This window comes from Panthera onca, chromosome A3 (assembly GCF_046562875.1).
Source record: "Panthera onca isolate mPanOnc1 chromosome A3, mPanOnc1 haplotype 2, whole genome shotgun sequence".
NCBI lineage: Eukaryota > Metazoa > Chordata > Mammalia > Carnivora > Felidae > Panthera > Panthera onca.
Genome location: NC_138341.1, coordinates 63806015 through 63824136, shown reverse-complemented (window position 1 = coordinate 63824136; position 18122 = coordinate 63806015). Strand labels below are relative to the sequence as shown.

Here is an 18122-nt window from a genome sequence, read left to right as displayed (position 1 = left end):
CCTCTAGCTAACATGGAGTAACAGTGGCAGGACTTACTTTCTACGTTAGGTAAAAACTGGACAAAAAATACATGAAACGATGATATTCAGACATCAAATAGACACTAAAAGACAGTCATACTTGCAAGAAGGGAAACAAATGAGAAAATCTCTTTAGCTGTCCAGTCTTACTCTCTGAAGATTTTTCAGGCTACACAGCAAGGATGGAGAACCAAATGGAGTCCAACATTGCCCCCAATCTGAGATAAAGGGGTTAAGTCGGGGGAGGCAAAGGTACCTATAATTCACAAGGTACAGTATCAAAGAGGAAAGAAATACGTGGAAAAGAGAGAAATCTACAGAGACTAAACCTAGAGAATCAGTGTAATCAGCTGAGTATGACAGTTGCACGTATGTGAGAAAACCACCAAAAGCTGAGGACCCATGAGAACAGAACATGCAAAACAATCTTGGAGCTCACACAAGGCTGGGAATAGTCCTGTTTCTGACCAGCAAGAGTGGAAAACCTTGTCCTATAAAAGTTATCAAAATATATATGTATGTACATACATACATACATACACACATATACACGCTGAAGACTAATGCCCCAGTAGCAGAACCAAATTAAATCTAGGCTAAAGTCTGTTTTGGTTCTGCCTTACAAAGCTTACAAGCAAACCATGACAAAATTAAACTGTTTTCAAGTAATTTAACTCATCTTAGAACAAATCAAGAATGTTTAAGAAAATAAAATTATCTAGCACACAATAGTTAGAATGCATAGTGTCTGGCATCCAATCAAACTATACCAGGCATGCAGAGAGACAGGAAAATAAGATTCATAATAAAGAGGAAAATCCAGAGAAATACAAAAATGGCAAATGATAGAATTCCTCAAAAAATTTTCAACAGTTTTAACTACATTATAGATATCCAAGAAGGTAGAGAAAAGCAGGAGTATGCTAAATAGAACAAACAGGAAAGATAATGACCCAAATCAAAGAAATGAAAAGTACAATGTCTGAGATGGTAGACAGTATTAGCAGATTAAGCCTTGCAAAAGATGATTTTAGGGTACCTCAAAACACAGAACATTAAAAATAAAACAGAGAAAGAGCCTAAAACAAACACCAAAAAAGAACAGAACCATTAGTGAATTATAAAACAACTTTATAGTGGCCTAATATGCATGTAGTTTGAGTCTCCAATACAAGGGAAAGAGAGGGAGGGACAAAAATATTTTTGAAAAAATAATGACTGACGTTTTTTCCCAAATTAAATGAAAATATATACTCACAAATCCAAAGAGCTCAACAAACAAACCCAGTGGAGGAAAAACATGAAGAAAACTACACCAAGGTATATCATAATCTAATTGGTAAAAACTAATGACAAAAAACAAAAATCGTATTATAAGCAAAGAAAAACGACACACTACTTAGAGGACCAAAAGTAAGAAATACTAGAGATTTCACACAGGAAATAATGCAAGACAGTTAAGCAACATCTGTAAAATACGAAAAGGGGGGGGAAAAAATCAATCTAGAGTTTTAGCCCTAGTAAAAGTATCTTTCAAAAGGCCAAACAATATGTCAGATATAAAACAGCCAAAAAACAGCCAATTTATCAGTACAAGACATGCACCACAAGAAATGTTAAAGGAATAACACTAGGAAGAAAAGAAATCCCAAAAGAAATCCCCTTTAAATATACAGGCACAGATAGGTATAAAATAAAGAATGGAAAAACATTAAGCCATGCCAGCACTAATCAAAAGAAAGCTGGAGTCACTATACTAATATCAGAAAGTAGAGATTCTAGGATAAAGATTACCACAGATAAAAAGGGTCATTTCAGAATCATAAAAAAAAAGAAAAGAAAGAAAAGAAAAAAATTAGTTCAAGATTGCTTAATAATCCTAAAAGTTTATGTACCTAATAAAAGGACTTCAAAATAAATGAAGCAAAAACTGAGAAATGAAAGCAGAAATTGATCGATAATTATAGATTTCAATACCCCCTTTCATTAATAAAACAAGCAGACAGAAAATCAGTGAGCACATAAAAAACTCAAATAGCATTATGAACCAACTAGACCTGACATTATAGAACAATCCACCCAACAGCAGCAGAATGCACATTCAAGTACAGCCATAACATTTACCAATATAGGCCATATTCTATGCCATAAGTCCCAAAATATTTTAAAAAGTTTAAATCATAAAAATCATGTTGTGACCAATATGAAACTAAATTATAGATCAGTATGAAAAAGAGATCTGGAAAATCCTCAAATACTTAGGAAGACATTGTTCTTCTAAGTAACCTGTGCAAAAAAATAAATAAAAAGAAATTAACAAGTATCCTGAACTTAAAAAACAAAAATGAAAATACAACATATGAAGTAGATCTTACATAGCTAAAGTAGCATCTGAAGAAAAATTTACAGCACTAAACATCTATATTATAAGACAAAAAACTTCTCATTATCAAGGAGCTAACCTCCCACTTGAAGAAATTGGGAAACTTAACAGAAAGCAATGAAACACAAGCACAAAAATAAGAGAAAAAAAAATCAGTAAAATGAAAAGTAGGTTCTTCGAAGAGATCAATAATTTTTTTTTTTTAAGTTTATTTTCAGAGAGTGTGCGAGAAAGTTGGGGAGGGGCAGAGAGAGAGAGAGAGAGAGAGAGAGAGAGAGAATCAGAAGCAGGCTCTGCACGGTCAGCGCAGAGCCCACTGGACACAGGGCCTGACCTCACACACCGTGAGATCATGACCTGAGTCGAAATTAAGAATCAGACCCAAAATTAAGAGTCAGACATTTAACCAACTGAGCCACCCAGGTGCCCTGAGATCAATAAAATTTATAAGCCTCTATCCAGTTTTTTCTGCCTTTAAGAGTCAGTACCTCATTTCTCTCCTTTTGAATAAAGACTAGATTTACAACTTGCTTCTAGAAAAACTGAATAAAGCAGAAGTAAGTATGTATTAATATCAGAGGCCAGGGGAAAAAAGGGACTATGCAGCTTTCTGCTTGGTCTCTGTTATGTCACTCAGGGGAAGCTAGCTGCCATGTTGTGAGGACACTATGGAGGTCTGTGCCGTAAGGAACTGAGGGCCTCCAGTCAAAAGCAGCAGAAAACAGAAGGCTCCAGCCAACAGCCATGTTCATGAGCTATCCTGGAAGCAAATCTTTCAGCTCTAGTCAAGCCTTTGGAGTACTGGGAAACTAGCTAGCATCTTCATTGCAAGTTCATGAGGAACACTGATCCAGAACCATCCACCCAAGTAACTTTCAAATTCCTGATCCACAGCATATGTGACAATGTTTGTTGTTCTAAGCCACAAAGATTTGGAGTAGGTAGTTATGCAGCAAAAGATAATATAGGGAACATCATTATAGATCCTAAAAGCATTCATTAAAAGGATAATAATGGAATATCATAACATTTAAGACAATAAATTCAAAAATCTAGAGGAAATAATCAAATTCCTTGAAGGAAACAAACTACCAAGGCTCACTCAAAAGAAAAGGAACAATCTAATAATATCTTCTTAAAATATCTTCTTAAAATATCTTCTTAAAGCCAGAGGGTTTATTCTCACACACACATACACATACAAAGGATCAATAAGTTTCACACGCTATAATTTTTACAAAGATTATCTAATCACAACGTAAGAGAACTAGAAATAACAAAATTAAAAATCAAAACAAGACTTGTGAGAAAATGTTTTACTTTTCTATTAAATAACTCCTGGGTACAAGGGATCTACAAAGTAAACTTCAGTACTAAAAAACTATGACGATGAAACACTGTAAGTCAGCATATACAGAGTACTATAAAAACACTAATAAGAGGATAATGCAGAGCTATAAAAATTTTATCAATAAAAATGTGCACTCATAGCCAAATCTGGGATAATTTAAACATCAAAATAAGTAATGATCACAATCCATTAAATAAATTATTTTTAAAACCAATGAGTCCCGTCTGATACAAGTGGGGAAAAAGAGAAAGCTACTCCTTATAATAAAATGACAATAAAGAAAAACTAGTGAAGTCAGAAAAGCATCATTTGGTGCAGCACCTGGGTGGCTTAGTCAATTGAGCTGCCGACTCTCGATTTCGGCTCAGGTTACGATCTCATGGTTTCACGGGTTTGAGCCCTGCATCTGACTCCATGCAGACAGCGTGCAGCCTGCTTGTTATTCTCTCACTCACGCACCTGCCCCACTCACGCACACTCTCTGTGTCTGTCTCTCTTTCTCTCTCTCAAAAGAAATAAACTTTAGAAAAAGAAAAGGAAATCATCATTTATTTGGCAACCACCACAGTACTAACTGGTTCAATCAAGAGTCAACAGATGCTAAAACTGGTGTGTACCCCTGAAAGTTTGATGCCTCATAGCTCTCTAGAAGTACTTCTGAATTACAAAAGGAAAATCTGGCACATGTCATCTTAAACAGGTGATCAGAGGTAACATCACCAATGAAACCCGCTACCTTCATGAGCCCTGAAAATAACACAACATTCTTTCTGTGTCATCTCTGCCAAAGTGACATGATCTGAATTTAATGATGAGGAAACATCAGTCAAACCCAAACTGAGGGACATTCTGCCTAATAACCATACTGTAATCTTAAACAACATCAAGTTTAGGGCACCTGGGCGGCTCAGTCCGACTCCTGGTTAAGCGTCGGACTCTTGTGGCTCAGTTGGTTAAGCGTCCGACTCTTGGTTAAGGGTCCGACCCCTGGTTTCAGCTCAGGTCATGATCTCACTCATGGTTTTGTGGGTACAAGCCCGCATCAGGCTCCGCACTGACAGTATGGGGCCTGCTTGGGATCTTCTCTCTCGCTCTCAATCTCTCTCTCTCTCTCTCTGCCCCTCCCTGACTCACACTCTGTCTCTTTCAAAATAAATAAACTTAAAAATTCTCAAATTTATTAAAAGCAAAGAGACCATGGAACTATTCCAGATTAAAGAGATATGTCAACTAAATGTAATGTGATATCTTTTAGGAGGCTGGAAAGGGACACAAAATATGTAATTGCAACATCAACAAAATTTGAATTTGGACTCCAGATAATGGCATTACATCATGATTAAACTTCCTGATTTTGGTAACTGTACTGTGGATTTATATAAGTGTATCCTTGTTCTCATGAAATATATGCTGAAATATTTAAGAATAAAGAGGCACTATGTCTACAACCTAATCTTAAACTGTTCAGAAAAATAATGTGTATATATACCCACCCACATATATATATAAAATATTATATATAATATATATTATATATATTATATATACACACACACACTCAGAATAATAAATCAAATGGGGCAAAAGTAAAATGGAGAATCTGGGTAATCTTCATACATGCTTGTTACTGTAAGTTTGAAATTATATACAAGACAAACAGACGAAAATCAGCTCCACCAAACAAAACAATGTTAAATTAAGTTGTTTACGTTATGATTTCAGTAAGCTGCTTAAGGCAAGTACAAATCAGAACTGTAGCTACAACAAAGGGTCACAGGTAAATTTCATCTAATCTCAATTCTGATGTTTACACATTTTCTCTTTTTTGTTTTGTTTTTTTGTTTACACATTTTCTAAGAGGCTTTAGCAGACAGACACATATAATACAAAGTACTTTCCTTAAAGTGCCTAAAATGCTGGAAACATGGTTCCTAATAAAAACGTAACTTAAGATCTCTTCAATTTTTCTAAATATTGTCTGAAAAGTGAATCATGTTTTCACCTAGGTAATTCAAGACTGGTACTTCCAACTGGGGAAGGGAAAAGTGGATTACCTTTATTCCAGAAATAATAATGAAATTTAACCTCTACTTGCTGTGATTATCCCGATGAATTTGAAGAAAAATGAATATATCCGTATGTACCCTCTGTAACCTTCCCTTAATTACAGTGTATTGATTAGTTATACACTCAATATTCTGAGGGGTGGGTAAAAGTTTCATTTAGCAAGTAAATGTGATAACTCACTCTGTATTTTTGAGAGATTATTATATGTTTTGAGTAAACTTCAAAACTTAACGATAATTCTAGGATACGGCCCCGATCTTCAAAAAGTATGTGTGCTAGTGGGGAAGTAGGTCAAACAGGTAAAGGTTGTGCACCTTCTAGGCACAAACACCCAGTCATAAAAAAGTTAAAGGAATGTAACGTACAGCATGGCAACAGGAGTTAATACTATTGCATATCTGAAAGCTGCTAAGAGACTAATCTTAAAAGTTCTCATCACAGGAAAAAAATTCTACAACTACATATGGCGAATCAGATGAACAGCTAGACTTAACTGTGATTATTTCACAATACATACATATATCAAATCATTATGTTGTACACCTGAAACTAATATAACATTGCATGTCATTTATAACTAAAAAAAAGCATGAAATATGCTTCTCTTTAAAGTTAAATAAATTATCAAGTTTTCAAATACCCAATACTCAAACATTTTTGAAAGGTGAAACCATTCTCTTAATCACTATAATTAAGAGTTAAATTTTACCTCCATCCCATTCATTTAATACTGGCAATGTCTGTTTTGATGAGAATTGTTGAATGGAGCGTTAATCAAGGTAAGGTGGAGCAACGCAATTATTCATTTTCCTTTCAGAAAATAAAAATAATTCTGAGAACAGAAATTTTTATTCATTACCATGATATTTTTCCAAATTATCTGGTTAATCACTAAATTTTAAATTATGACAAAATTGCATAATTTGTGTTTCCATAAAAAGGAGTCCAAATAATTGAAAACTTGCCTAAGATTCATACATATTTTCTTAGAAAATACAGTTCTGCTTCAATGTTAAGTTGTTTTAAAATGACCACTTTGTTTCTTTCCTCTTCAGGAATTTCTCCTTATTTCACATAGCAAACCAAATCCTCTGGTTCGTCAGTCACGTGTTACGTTTTATAGCTAGAAGGTACGGATTGATCATTTAACCTATTCATGACCCGTATTATAAGTTGCAGGTGGTTAGGGCCCACCGCCTGGTTAAGCATCAGTCTCTTGATTTCAGCTCAGGTCATGATCTCACTATTGATGAGTTCAGAGCCCCACCTCCGGAGCCTGCTTGGGATTCTCTCTCTCCCTCTCTCTCTCTGCCCTTCGTTGCCCCGCTCGCGCTCCACTGCTCCATCACGCTCTGTCTCTCAATAAACAAACTTAAAAAAAAAAAAATTAAAATTAAAAAATGTTGCAGGTGGTTAATTTGTGTGTGGTTTCACCAGTTTTCCCTCAGGCTGGATCTGTTAATTTTAAAAGATTTAAAAAAACATATGTGTGGTCAGAGAGGTGGTACCATGATGAGTGTAAAGGTCAGGGAGCAAAAATCTATCCTTAAAATTCTACCCTAGGGTATCTTGGTGCAATGCAGAGGCGCAAAATCCATCCACAGGTGAATCACAGAGCCTGGCTTTAAGGAATTCTGGTGATCATAGGCAAGTAACTTAACCTCTCCGCCTTCCCATGCTTTGACTTACTTAACTATGAAGAGAGAATGACTTTTTTTTTTTTTATTTTAAATCGTGCCTCAAGGGGCTGAGCATTAGTGAAACAAGGTACTTGGAAAGCACTCTGTAAACTTCAGAAATGTACACGTGTGTTACCATGTGTAATAAACTCCACAAGAGAAGCCACTTGCACTCAGAAGTAATGAATTAAGATTCCGTACAAAATATCGCTGCTGGAGGTGTTCAGGTACACACGACTAAGCTGGGAGCCAAAAGGAGGCTTATATATACATATTTTTTAATTTGTTTATTTTACTGTAAAACGAATATAATTAGCACGGATTTCCTCGTGAACAGGCACCAACCTTCGTGGGTTTTGTCGGGCGGGGTGGGAATGGCGTTAGAATCGAGGTAGGCAAAAATTTATGAAAAAACGAACAAACAAAAACACAGTTAACGGTGGGACAGACACCGAGTCAAAAGGGAGGCCAAACTCAGGAAGCTGAGCGAGGGGGCGTGGCCCTCCGCCCCGCCCCCCGCTCCGGTCCAGCGCGGGGCTCCGCCGGCCAAGTCCCTGGCTGCGAGCCCGTCCCGGCCACCGACGCGGTAGCGAGGGGCCGGCTTGCCCACAAGAGCAGCCGTTCTCAAACCTCTAGACTCGGAGGAAGCGGTCCCGCGCCGCCCCCCTCGATCCCCACAGGTCCGGGCCACTAACCGCTCCCGTAGCTGACTTCCAGGGGCGGAGCTGCGCCGCGAGAGGGAGGCCCAAGTAGCGAGCAGGCAACAAGCGGGCAGGTACCTGAACTGAAATGAATCCTTCGTACACGGTTTTCGCCCGGTTCTGAGGCAGAAGCAGCGGGCACTGGCGCAACAGGCTCGCTTCCATCTCCGCCACAGTTCGCCGTCCGTGGAGCCGCCGGGGGTTTAGCCACTGGCTGCGCCCCGCACATGCGCAGTCCCGCCAGCGCCCTGGGCTCCGAGGGGCGGAAACACCGGCTTTGGCGGGAAAAAGTCTCGAAGATTCCGCGCGAGGGGAAATGAAGGTCTTGGGCTAGTCCGGGCCCCTGGACTCAGGCCCAGCCACAGTAGATGCTCGGCAGGAGATAGCATTGGCCCCAATAGGGGGCAGGAGGGAAGATTGTTATTTTCACAGATGTAATTGAACAAGAGCATTCCAGCCTTGATTGTCCCAATAACCCTTTTGGTAATTTTGTTTGATTTTACTGAGAGACTACTACAGCTTTGTGGAGTTGCATTTCTTACCGCATAAGATGGTTTGTACAGTCTGGGTATTGTATTTCCTTTACCCTGAACCTGCCTCAACTCCCCTTCTTCACTGTAATCAGTCTATTAGCCTGTTCTACAGGATCTCTTGTATGCCTTCAGCATACAGAAAAATGTATTGTTCTGTATGTATTACTATACAATGAATTATAATCCATTCAGTATATCACATGCAACATTGTAATTCTATGGTTTACCAAGTTTAGTCAGTTACTATTGTATTTCAGAACTGCACAATTGTGTATTTGTGTGTGTACACACACACACAACACGCACACAAATATATATACACACATATACACACGTATCTCCAGACTCAAGTCAACATCACACTCAGCTTTGGTGCACTGCATTCACAAACGTCTCAAGGCAAAATGTGAGGGAAGATTGCCAATTAACTTGTTGAGCCAAAGTAAATTTTTCTTTGATAACCCTTTCTATACATTTTATTTTTTTACTCAGAAATGGTGATTATCCATTTCCTTGTACTGAGGGCTGATTAAATAAGTAGCTTACTACTATTTACTACAAAATTGTTTGATATCACCATCAGTATTCAATGCATTATATTTTTGAACCCTAGTATTTGCAAAACATCATTGTAATATGCCACAGGCCATGTAAAGATGACTAAGATGTACTCCCTCCCATCTTTATTGCCCTCAAAATGGAATTTGACTTCCTGAAGATTCTTAAACTTTCACAACAATTATCACCATATTCTGGATACTTAGGGGAAAACAAGAGTATGGCAGTGGTAGTTAGATACAAATTACACTAAAGCAGTCGTTTTTAAAATGTCTAGAACCATCAGCAGCAGTCTCACCTGGGAAATGCAAATTTTCACCCCTCTGTCTCAGATCTAGGGAATCCCAAACTCTGGGAGTAAGGCCTAACCATGTGTGTTTTAACAAGCCCTCCAGATGATTATGATGCATGCAAAGTTTGAGGACCTTCTTAGGGATGTGACCCTCCCCTCCCTCAATTATGCAACTCATTCATTAAGGATGATACTGCAGTCAACCATCACAATCATGTTAAACTATTTACATGGGTGCCCAAGCTGTAGCCTTGACTAGGGGTTCTCAAAGGGTGGTCCTTGGACCAGCATCATCAGTATCACCTGAGACCATGTCACCCCAGACCAATTGAATCTCTTAACTCTAGGAGACGAGTTCAGCAATCTGTTTTAAGAATCACACGTTTAACACCTCTGTGTTTTAACAAGGGACTCTAATGTAAGCCGAAATTTGAACACCATTACCTTAGACTTAATGAAGTTTTATTTTCACACCTGATTCTACTGTGCAACCAGCTGAAAGTCATTGCACTAATCAAGTGAATAATTGTCAAAGATTTTACAGTTCCAACGTCAGAGTTACCTCGCCACATAGTTAAGGTTTAGACATTAGCTATGTGAATACACATGGTTTATTAGTGTCAAACCATCATTTAAAAGAAATTCTTAATACAGAGATCATTTCAATTATAAAAAGAGAAACTTTAAAGGAAAAAAAAGCTGAAAGAGTAATGGCAATTTGGGTCTGATATTAGGGAACGGAAATTTCCTTGGCTTTTCTATCATGGTCTCAAGATCACTACTGGAGCCCTAACCATCAATAGATAGAAGGGCAGTGATAGCTTTCACAGAGGTCCCTTGAACAAGTCTTATATCACATTGGCCATCCCATATGCAAAGGGTCTGGGAAACACAGGTGGGTTTTTTTGGCAAATATATTGTTTGGAATTTGTTAGTAAGAATAAAGGAGAGAATGGTGGAGATGGGCTGCTTTCCATTTCTGTAACACTGAAAAATCCACCTGCCCTCTCCCCCCAAAAAAACATTTGTACTTTCTTGGCAACGCATTATTAATGAAATATATGCTTTATATGACAAATTTTCATGTATGTGTACTTCTAAAGATATGATAGTATATTTTCCTGTATTTTCTTTTTATTTCAAGATGATTTTTCCTTTCAAAGAGCACTAAAATTAATTTATATTTTGTTGACTAACTGAAATGAACATCATTTATAAAAGCATTAAGGATTAGAAATCAGATGAATAGGGGCTTCTAGGTGGCTCAGATGGTTGAGCATCTGACTCTTGATTTCAGCTCAGATCATGATCCCAGGGTCATGGAATAGAGCCCAGTATGGGGCTCTGAGCTGAGCATGGAGCCTGCTTGAGATTCTCTCCCTCTGCCCCTCTCCCTCATTCACACTCACTCTCTCAGAAGGAAAGAAAGGAAGGAAGGAAGAAAGAAAAAGGAAAAGAAAGAAATCAGATGAATAGGTAACATTATAAGCAATAAGGAACCAATTTTACATTTTGGAAACTTAGTGTAATCTACATAGTAATGAAATATCCTGCAAATAGAATAAGGAAGCCATGAAATCACAAGTGTATTTTTCATCCAAAAATGTCCTTCAGCTATGAAAAATAAAAAAGATATGGTTGTGGTTTACCACATTCCTTTAAAGAATCCTTTGTTGATGGGGATAGGATTTGCTAAAATAGCAATTTTATTTCTTTCAGTGTTGCTTGTTTCTATCTATGGACAAAAGAGAGCAAATAATGAGTTATCCATAATGTGGAAATAGCTGATTTTATAAAATTTTAAGAAATAACTAAATTAATAAAAATAAATTAAAATTCACACCAAAATTCAAAAGTTTAGAGGTAATTTTATACATATATAGTCATTTCAAAATAACAAAAACATTTTAAAAGTATCTTTATCAAAAAATTAGTAACACCTTTTTTATTCTTTGAAATCTTATTTAAACTTAATGTTAGCAGGTCTATGAGGAAACAGATGTAATTATACATTGCTTATCATTATGTGTAATTTGAAAAATGTTTTTAAAAAAGCAATCTACTTATATACAGCAGAAAACATAAAAACTATTTTCTTTTGAACAAGTACAACTTATGGGAGTATATCCCAAGAAGATAATCCAAAAATGTTAATAGAAATAGGAGACAACTTAATGCCTAATAACTTAGAAATGGCCAAATTATATAACATGATAGAATGTTAAAAGCTATTAAAATGACATATGTGAGTGTGTGGTATTGGTACATTAAAAGTGTGTATGAAATCTTGATATGTGAAAAGAGCAAAACAACGTCAAGATAAAAGGAAGGAACTTACATAATCAGTTGATATTTTAAAGATAAAAGACCTTGGGGCACCTGGGTGGCTCAGTCGGTTGAGCGCCGACTTCAGCTCAGGTCACGATCTCACGGTCCGTGAGTTCGAGCCCCGCATCAGGCCCCTGTGCTGACAGCTCAGAGCCCGGAGCCTGTTTCAGATTCTGTGTCTCCCTCTCTCTGACCCTCCCCCATTCATTCTCTGTCTCTCTCTGTCTCAAAAATGAATAAAAACGTTAAAAAAAATTTAAAAAAAAGATAAAAGACCTTTCATTTTTCCATGTAAAGCAAATTACTTAAGAGTACCATGAACTTTTTAAAAGAAAGCATTAGCAAAGATTTTTATAAATGTAAATGCTATCCAACTTAAAATCATCTATTAAGTTAGAGGAAGCACAATATAATGAAAAGAGAGTCAAGAAACTTCAAATGCTTGACTTCGTATAGATCACATTATGATCTCTAAGGTCCTTTGCAATTCCAAAAATGTATCTGTAGGAAGCAAATAGGCTCAGGGCACCTGGGTGACTCAGTAGGCTGAGTGCACTGTTGATTTCAGCTCACGTCATGATCTCATGGTTCCTGGGATGGAGTCCCGTAGGGGGCTCTGTGCTGACAGCATGGAGCCTGCTTGGAACTCTCTCTCTCTCTCTCTCTCTCTCTCTCTCTCTAGCACTCTCTCACTCTCTCTGTCCCTGCCTCACACTGCCTCTCTCTCTCTCTCTCTCTCTCTCTCTCTCTCTGGCAAAATAAATAAAAAATAAAATAAATTTTTTAAAAAGTGAATGGGCTCAAAAACACAGGTGTGGATTATCTGAATAATAAATCTGAAAATAAAACTTTGAAAATCTCATTCACGTTGTCACTCCACTTAATAAGATTGTGTTTGCAAAATCTAATGTGGAAAACTGGCATTGGATATTTTTGCTGTTTTGCCAACAATTAAGATAGTTTAGTCTTGTTCACTTTTAGTTGGACAATAAATGCTTTCAGGAAATGATGTAGGAACGTTGTGAACCAATTACTGCAGCAGGAGATGAAGTTTGTGTTCAGTACAGAGGGAACAGCAACAAAGAGTTGAAGCAAACATCTTTACATAAGGTTTTATTAGTTTAATTGATGAATCAAGAGGATTCAGCCTTTGGATGTTCATGTTCAAATTATGAACTAAAAACCTTATCTAGATGTAGATAATCCCCCTTCTGTAGGTACTTATTCAGAAATGATTATATATCATCAGTTCAAAATTCAAGGCAATTTTGTATACATATATAGACATTTGAAAATGACAAAAACATTGTAAGTTTATACAAAAATTAGCAGGACTTTTAAAATATTCTTCAAGATCTTAAGTGTATAAAATTGTTTCTTATAGTTATATTCAAGTAATCCATTTGAGGAGGATTCATTTTAATCTCATTCTCCTTTAGAGCCTAAAACAGGTACAAAAGAAAAGATTTGTGAAATGAAAAAGGCACAAAGAAACAAATAATCATGTGTCAAAGTTGGCTGGTCCAAGTTTTATAACTGGGACTCCATATGAAAACCTGACCAATGGGGATAACAGATGTAATCACACAAATTTTTAGGACTCTTTAGAGTACCAATATTTATTCACTAGACATATATTAATATAAATATATATAATATATTTATAATTTTATACTATTATATTTCATATAAATGTGTCAAAGTTATTTCCTGTATTTAAAACTTACTCAAATTTCTGAAACAGAGTATCTTACCTTACCTTAGTGTGCATAGTTTGCTAGAAGTCACAACCTGAATTATGTCCTGAGACTCCAGAAAACAATTGTAAATTAAGAAGAAAATTGAATACACTCATTGGATAAGCAGTTTCACGCAACAAAGGTAAAACCTCAGAGGCAATCCGTTCCCAGAAATAGTCATGGCTTATACTTTATTTAGTTGATTTTCAACAAACCTAATTTTATTCAAATACAACTTTATGTACTATAAAGGATTTCCCAATGAGCAAAATTAAAACCGAATCAAGAAATATTTTCTGCTGCTAGGGCAGGGGCTTCTTATAGTCCCTTACCCTGCAGAATTTCCTAACCTCTATTAATAAGTAACTGCTTTGTACTTCTACTATTCTTTTTTCCAAATGGGTAAGCTTATTATATTTATCCTGTCCCTGGCCCACCATTGTATTTTGTATCCATATTTTTGTGGGGGGTTGGGGGGTGCCGGAGGGGAGGTGGTGGCAGAGATCAGAGGAATCAAAATCCAGACTCTAACAGAGAGGATGTGGACTACTGGGAAATCCTGGAGTTGAAGGTGAATGCAGCGATAGATGAAACATTGGGCTGTCTACTTTGGGAATGGGGGTTGGGCATACGTTTTACATGTGAGAAGAGAAAAGGTATTTGGTGATCAGAAGAGTAAAAGAGTAAAGTGTAGTGGAGACTTCTATGCGCTCACCGAACCCATTTCCTCTGTCTCCTTGGGCCTAAAGCTAAACTACATTTCCACCCTCTCTTGCAAGTTGGTGTGACCAGGTGACTGAATTGTAACCAATGGGAAGTGCGTGGCTCATGAAACTTTTCTAAGCATGATTCAACATTCTCTTTCCTTATTGAGAGAGTGAACTGAATCCAAATATTCTAAAGCCCTCAGGAATGGTGGAGGCATGAGATGGAAAGAAGCTGTTTCTGCAGTGTCTTCCAATTGACCATGTGTGCGGTAGAAATAAACCTTATTAAGGCACTGAAATGGGGGAAATTTGTGTATTACACCAGCATACAGCATGCATTACTACAATATGGTGGGTATCAAGTTGCTTTAGTATTTCGATTCTATTTGAACATCTAAAAAAAGTGAAATAACAGCCTTATTGTAAAAAGTCAAATATTTACAATATGCCAAAATGATATGCTTTGGATCTATTTAAACTTACAACAAAAAATTTTAGATGTCAGCAAAAATATATGCAATGAAAAATTTAATCTGTGGGATATGTGAGTGAAAATGTGTAAAGACTACTGCCCGGAGGCTTCACTATTATTCTACTTAGATTATTATTCCACTGTTATTTTTCCATTAATATACATGATAAAACCCTGGTGATATTATGCAGATTAAGAATCCACATTTAAATGCATTCAATAACTCTGGAAAAACTACCATGGGATAAACATTTTATCAATCAGAGGTTTTTTTGTTTGTTTGTTTGCTTTGTTTTGTTTTGTTTTTCATGCTGAACTTCTCTTTGAAAACATTTTCTTAGCCTCCTTTCACTTGGGAGTATAGTAAAACTTAGTATCTTTAAGAATACCTGGTACTACATACTAGTAATAAATTCCTACTGAATTTCAGTAGGAACATTTAACATTTGATTATACATAAATTTGCTCTTACCTTTTCTTTTCTTATCGCATCAGGTTAGCTGAGCCTTTTGAGCTTGGTGCATTTGTTGTCCTGGAAAGAGTATGTATAAATTAGATATTTTTTCAGGGTCACGAAGTGATAGCTACCCCATTCCGGGTGCTATTGATGTCCAAGGATAATAGATGCAGGATCACAAGAAGTGGACTCTGGGATTGCCACAGGGAGATGTTTTGAGCCCCATGGCCTTGGAAGAGCCAACATGGAAAAACTGTGACTCTGGGAACCCATCAAGGGCACACTGGCAGACCTGAGCTCTGACACAGTAGCATTCCTCTCCCACAGATCTCTAGCAGCCTGAGTAGAGAGTTGTGTCAAAAGCCAATACGCATTGCCTAAAGCAGCGATTTTCCCATTCGGGGCAATGTTGACCCCCAGGGCATATGGTACTTGCAGACATTTTGGTTGTCACAACTGGGGGTGGAGGATACTACTGGCATCTAATAGTTGGAAGCCAGGACTGTTACTAAACATCCTACAATGCATAAGATGGCCTCCTTCAACAAATATTTTTCCAGACCAAAATGTTAAACGTGCCAAGGTTGAGAAACTCTCCTCTACAGATGTGTGCAGCAAAACTCTTCAGCAGCCAGGCTTGGTTACCAGCTTTACATACTAGAATCGTCAGGCTTTATAGTCTTCCTACTTAGTGTTTACGTCAGCCCAAATTACCTACATTGCGTAGTGCTATCAGAAACTTCCAAAATCTCAGTGGCTGAACACCAAATAAAGTTTATTTCTTGTTCATGCTACATTCCAACACAGACTGAAATGTCCATTACCCAGGGACGTAGGCTGATGCAGACTCCATTTCAACACATGCTTCCACAGCTGCTAAAACATAGGGAAGGGAAGGACAAATCAAATACTGGGCCTTAAAGTCTTCTCCAAGGAAGGGAAATGGGAAATGCCTCATTTTTACTTATATTTCATTGTCCAACCAAATAACATGGCTACTTCTTTCTTCAATAGAGCAGAAAAGTATATATTCACTGTGTGTTTAGAAGGAGAACCTGGATACTTTTTTTTAACAGCCCTAATGACTATCACAGCATATCTTCCTGATTACCTTTTTTGGACTGTGAAAGCCTCTAGAACTGTGGAATATTTCAGGGAGGGAACAAAGAGAGAAATGCTTTTTTTTTCTAGTGTGGCATTTAAGGTATACTCTAGGTAATCAATTGGAAAGAAAATAAGCAGCCATTTTTGTACTCAGTTTGTAGAACAGTGCATTAAGGTCTCGCTTTGAGACGCACGCACACACACACACACACACACACACACACACCACTACAAAATAATGGTGGTCAATTCCACCTTGCTGGGGTCAGGAAAGTTTTCATAGTTGCCTTTAGCTTAGTTCTAAAACATGAATTAGGTGAAACAAATTCTCCCACAAGGAAGTTGAATAAAAGTTACAGTAATGTTAAGAAATTTAGAATGTTTAAAGAAACTGCCTTGTGGTGCTTACAGGTAAAGGATGGGTAATGGCAAGCTGTGATCTAAGCAAGTAGGAAAGACACACATCAGAGGGAGTCTCACGTGGTGATGTAAACATTTGAGCTTTATCCTAAAGGCAATGCAGAGCTTTTAGCAGGTTTTAATCTGGAAACTAATAGAGCTGATAGATTTTAATTTTTTTTAAGTTTAAATAATTGACTTAGGCAATAAGCAACGATAGGTGCCTAAACCATTATGTGAAAAGTTATGGTGAAATAATCACATGATGCAAAATTATCAATTTCATGAAGGTGGAATCAGGGCTATCACCACCTGATAACTCTTTAGCCAGAAGCTGAACACCCTTAATTATATGCCAACTGATACCCTACAATATGAAATACAATGCCAAAACTGGCTGACACGAATCTAATGGATGTAATATCTAGTTTACTGGTAAAACAGGGATAGAGGAGCAAGCTAAATAAAGTCAAGATGGAATAATCAGGCAAATCTAGAATGTCAAATATACCACAAGACAACTAAACCAATTTCTTTAGTCAGTAGCATGGGAAAAAAAAAAGGGGGTGGACAGGAGGGGAAAAACTGTTCAAGTCAAAAAGAGACTAGGAAACATAACACTCAAAAGCAATCTGAAACTGAATTTTGAGTACTGGGTCTCTGGATTAGCGAAGTCTTGATAATGGTAGAAACATCCAAGACTAGGAACAATGAAGAGAAAATTATTCCTCGGTAGATCAAATGTGAAAATGCAAGTTCTTGTGAAGTGTTTATGTAAAAATGACCATAAATCAGTGGTTCTCAACTAAGGGCAATTTTGACTCCCAGGTGACATTTGGCAATATCTAGAAGGGAGTGAGTAGGAGGCTGCTGGAATCTGGTGGGTAGAGGCTAAGAAAGGTCCTCAATTCTCTACAAAGCACAAGACAGCCCATTCAACAAAGAATGACCCAGCCCAAAGTGTTAATGGTGCTGAGGTTAAGAAACCCCACAATAGGCAATCAAATGTCTACACAAAGAAAGCAGAGACAAGGGTTAATATGGTTACTTTGATCTTCGCACAGTTCCTCGCACATGGTAAGAAAAAAGATTTGATAATCCCTTTTATATTGTATAAGCCTACAGAGTCTTGGAAAATTGGGGGGAGAGGCAAAGAGAGAAATATTGTTTGGGGGCTGAAGCTTAGAAGACCAATCTTAGAAGGATTTATAAATATACATCATTAGCCTAAAGGTGGTGATAGAAACCTTGGAGGTGAATGAGAACTTCTGTAGCAGCGAGCATCACACCTCACCGTGGCTCAAAATCACTTGCGCGGTTTTGAGAAAATG

At 37.3% G+C, this 18122-nt stretch overlaps 1 protein-coding gene across 6 annotated transcripts in view; it reads right to left on the bottom strand.

Moving 5' to 3' along the window:
• FANCL (FA complementation group L) overlaps window positions 1–8431 on the bottom strand; it is an 86269-nt gene extending 77838 nt beyond the window's left edge. For 2 of the 6 annotated variants that reach the window (XM_078444503.2, XM_078444501.2), the window contains exons 1-2: window positions 8281–8385; window positions 6532–6632 (exon numbers count right to left, since the gene is read on the bottom strand). Coding sequence is in view for 5 of the 6 variants with exons in the window: in XM_078444501.2 (XP_078300627.1) it covers window positions 6532–6546 (15 nt within the window). In the remaining variant the exon portion in view is untranslated. Of the gene's footprint in view, window positions 1–6531; window positions 6633–8280 lie in introns of all 6 variants that reach the window. The other 4 variants (XM_078444499.2, XM_078444502.1, XM_081795281.1 and 1 more) reach the window with 3 other exon arrangements.
• Between the last annotated feature and the right edge of the window lie 9691 nt (window positions 8432–18122).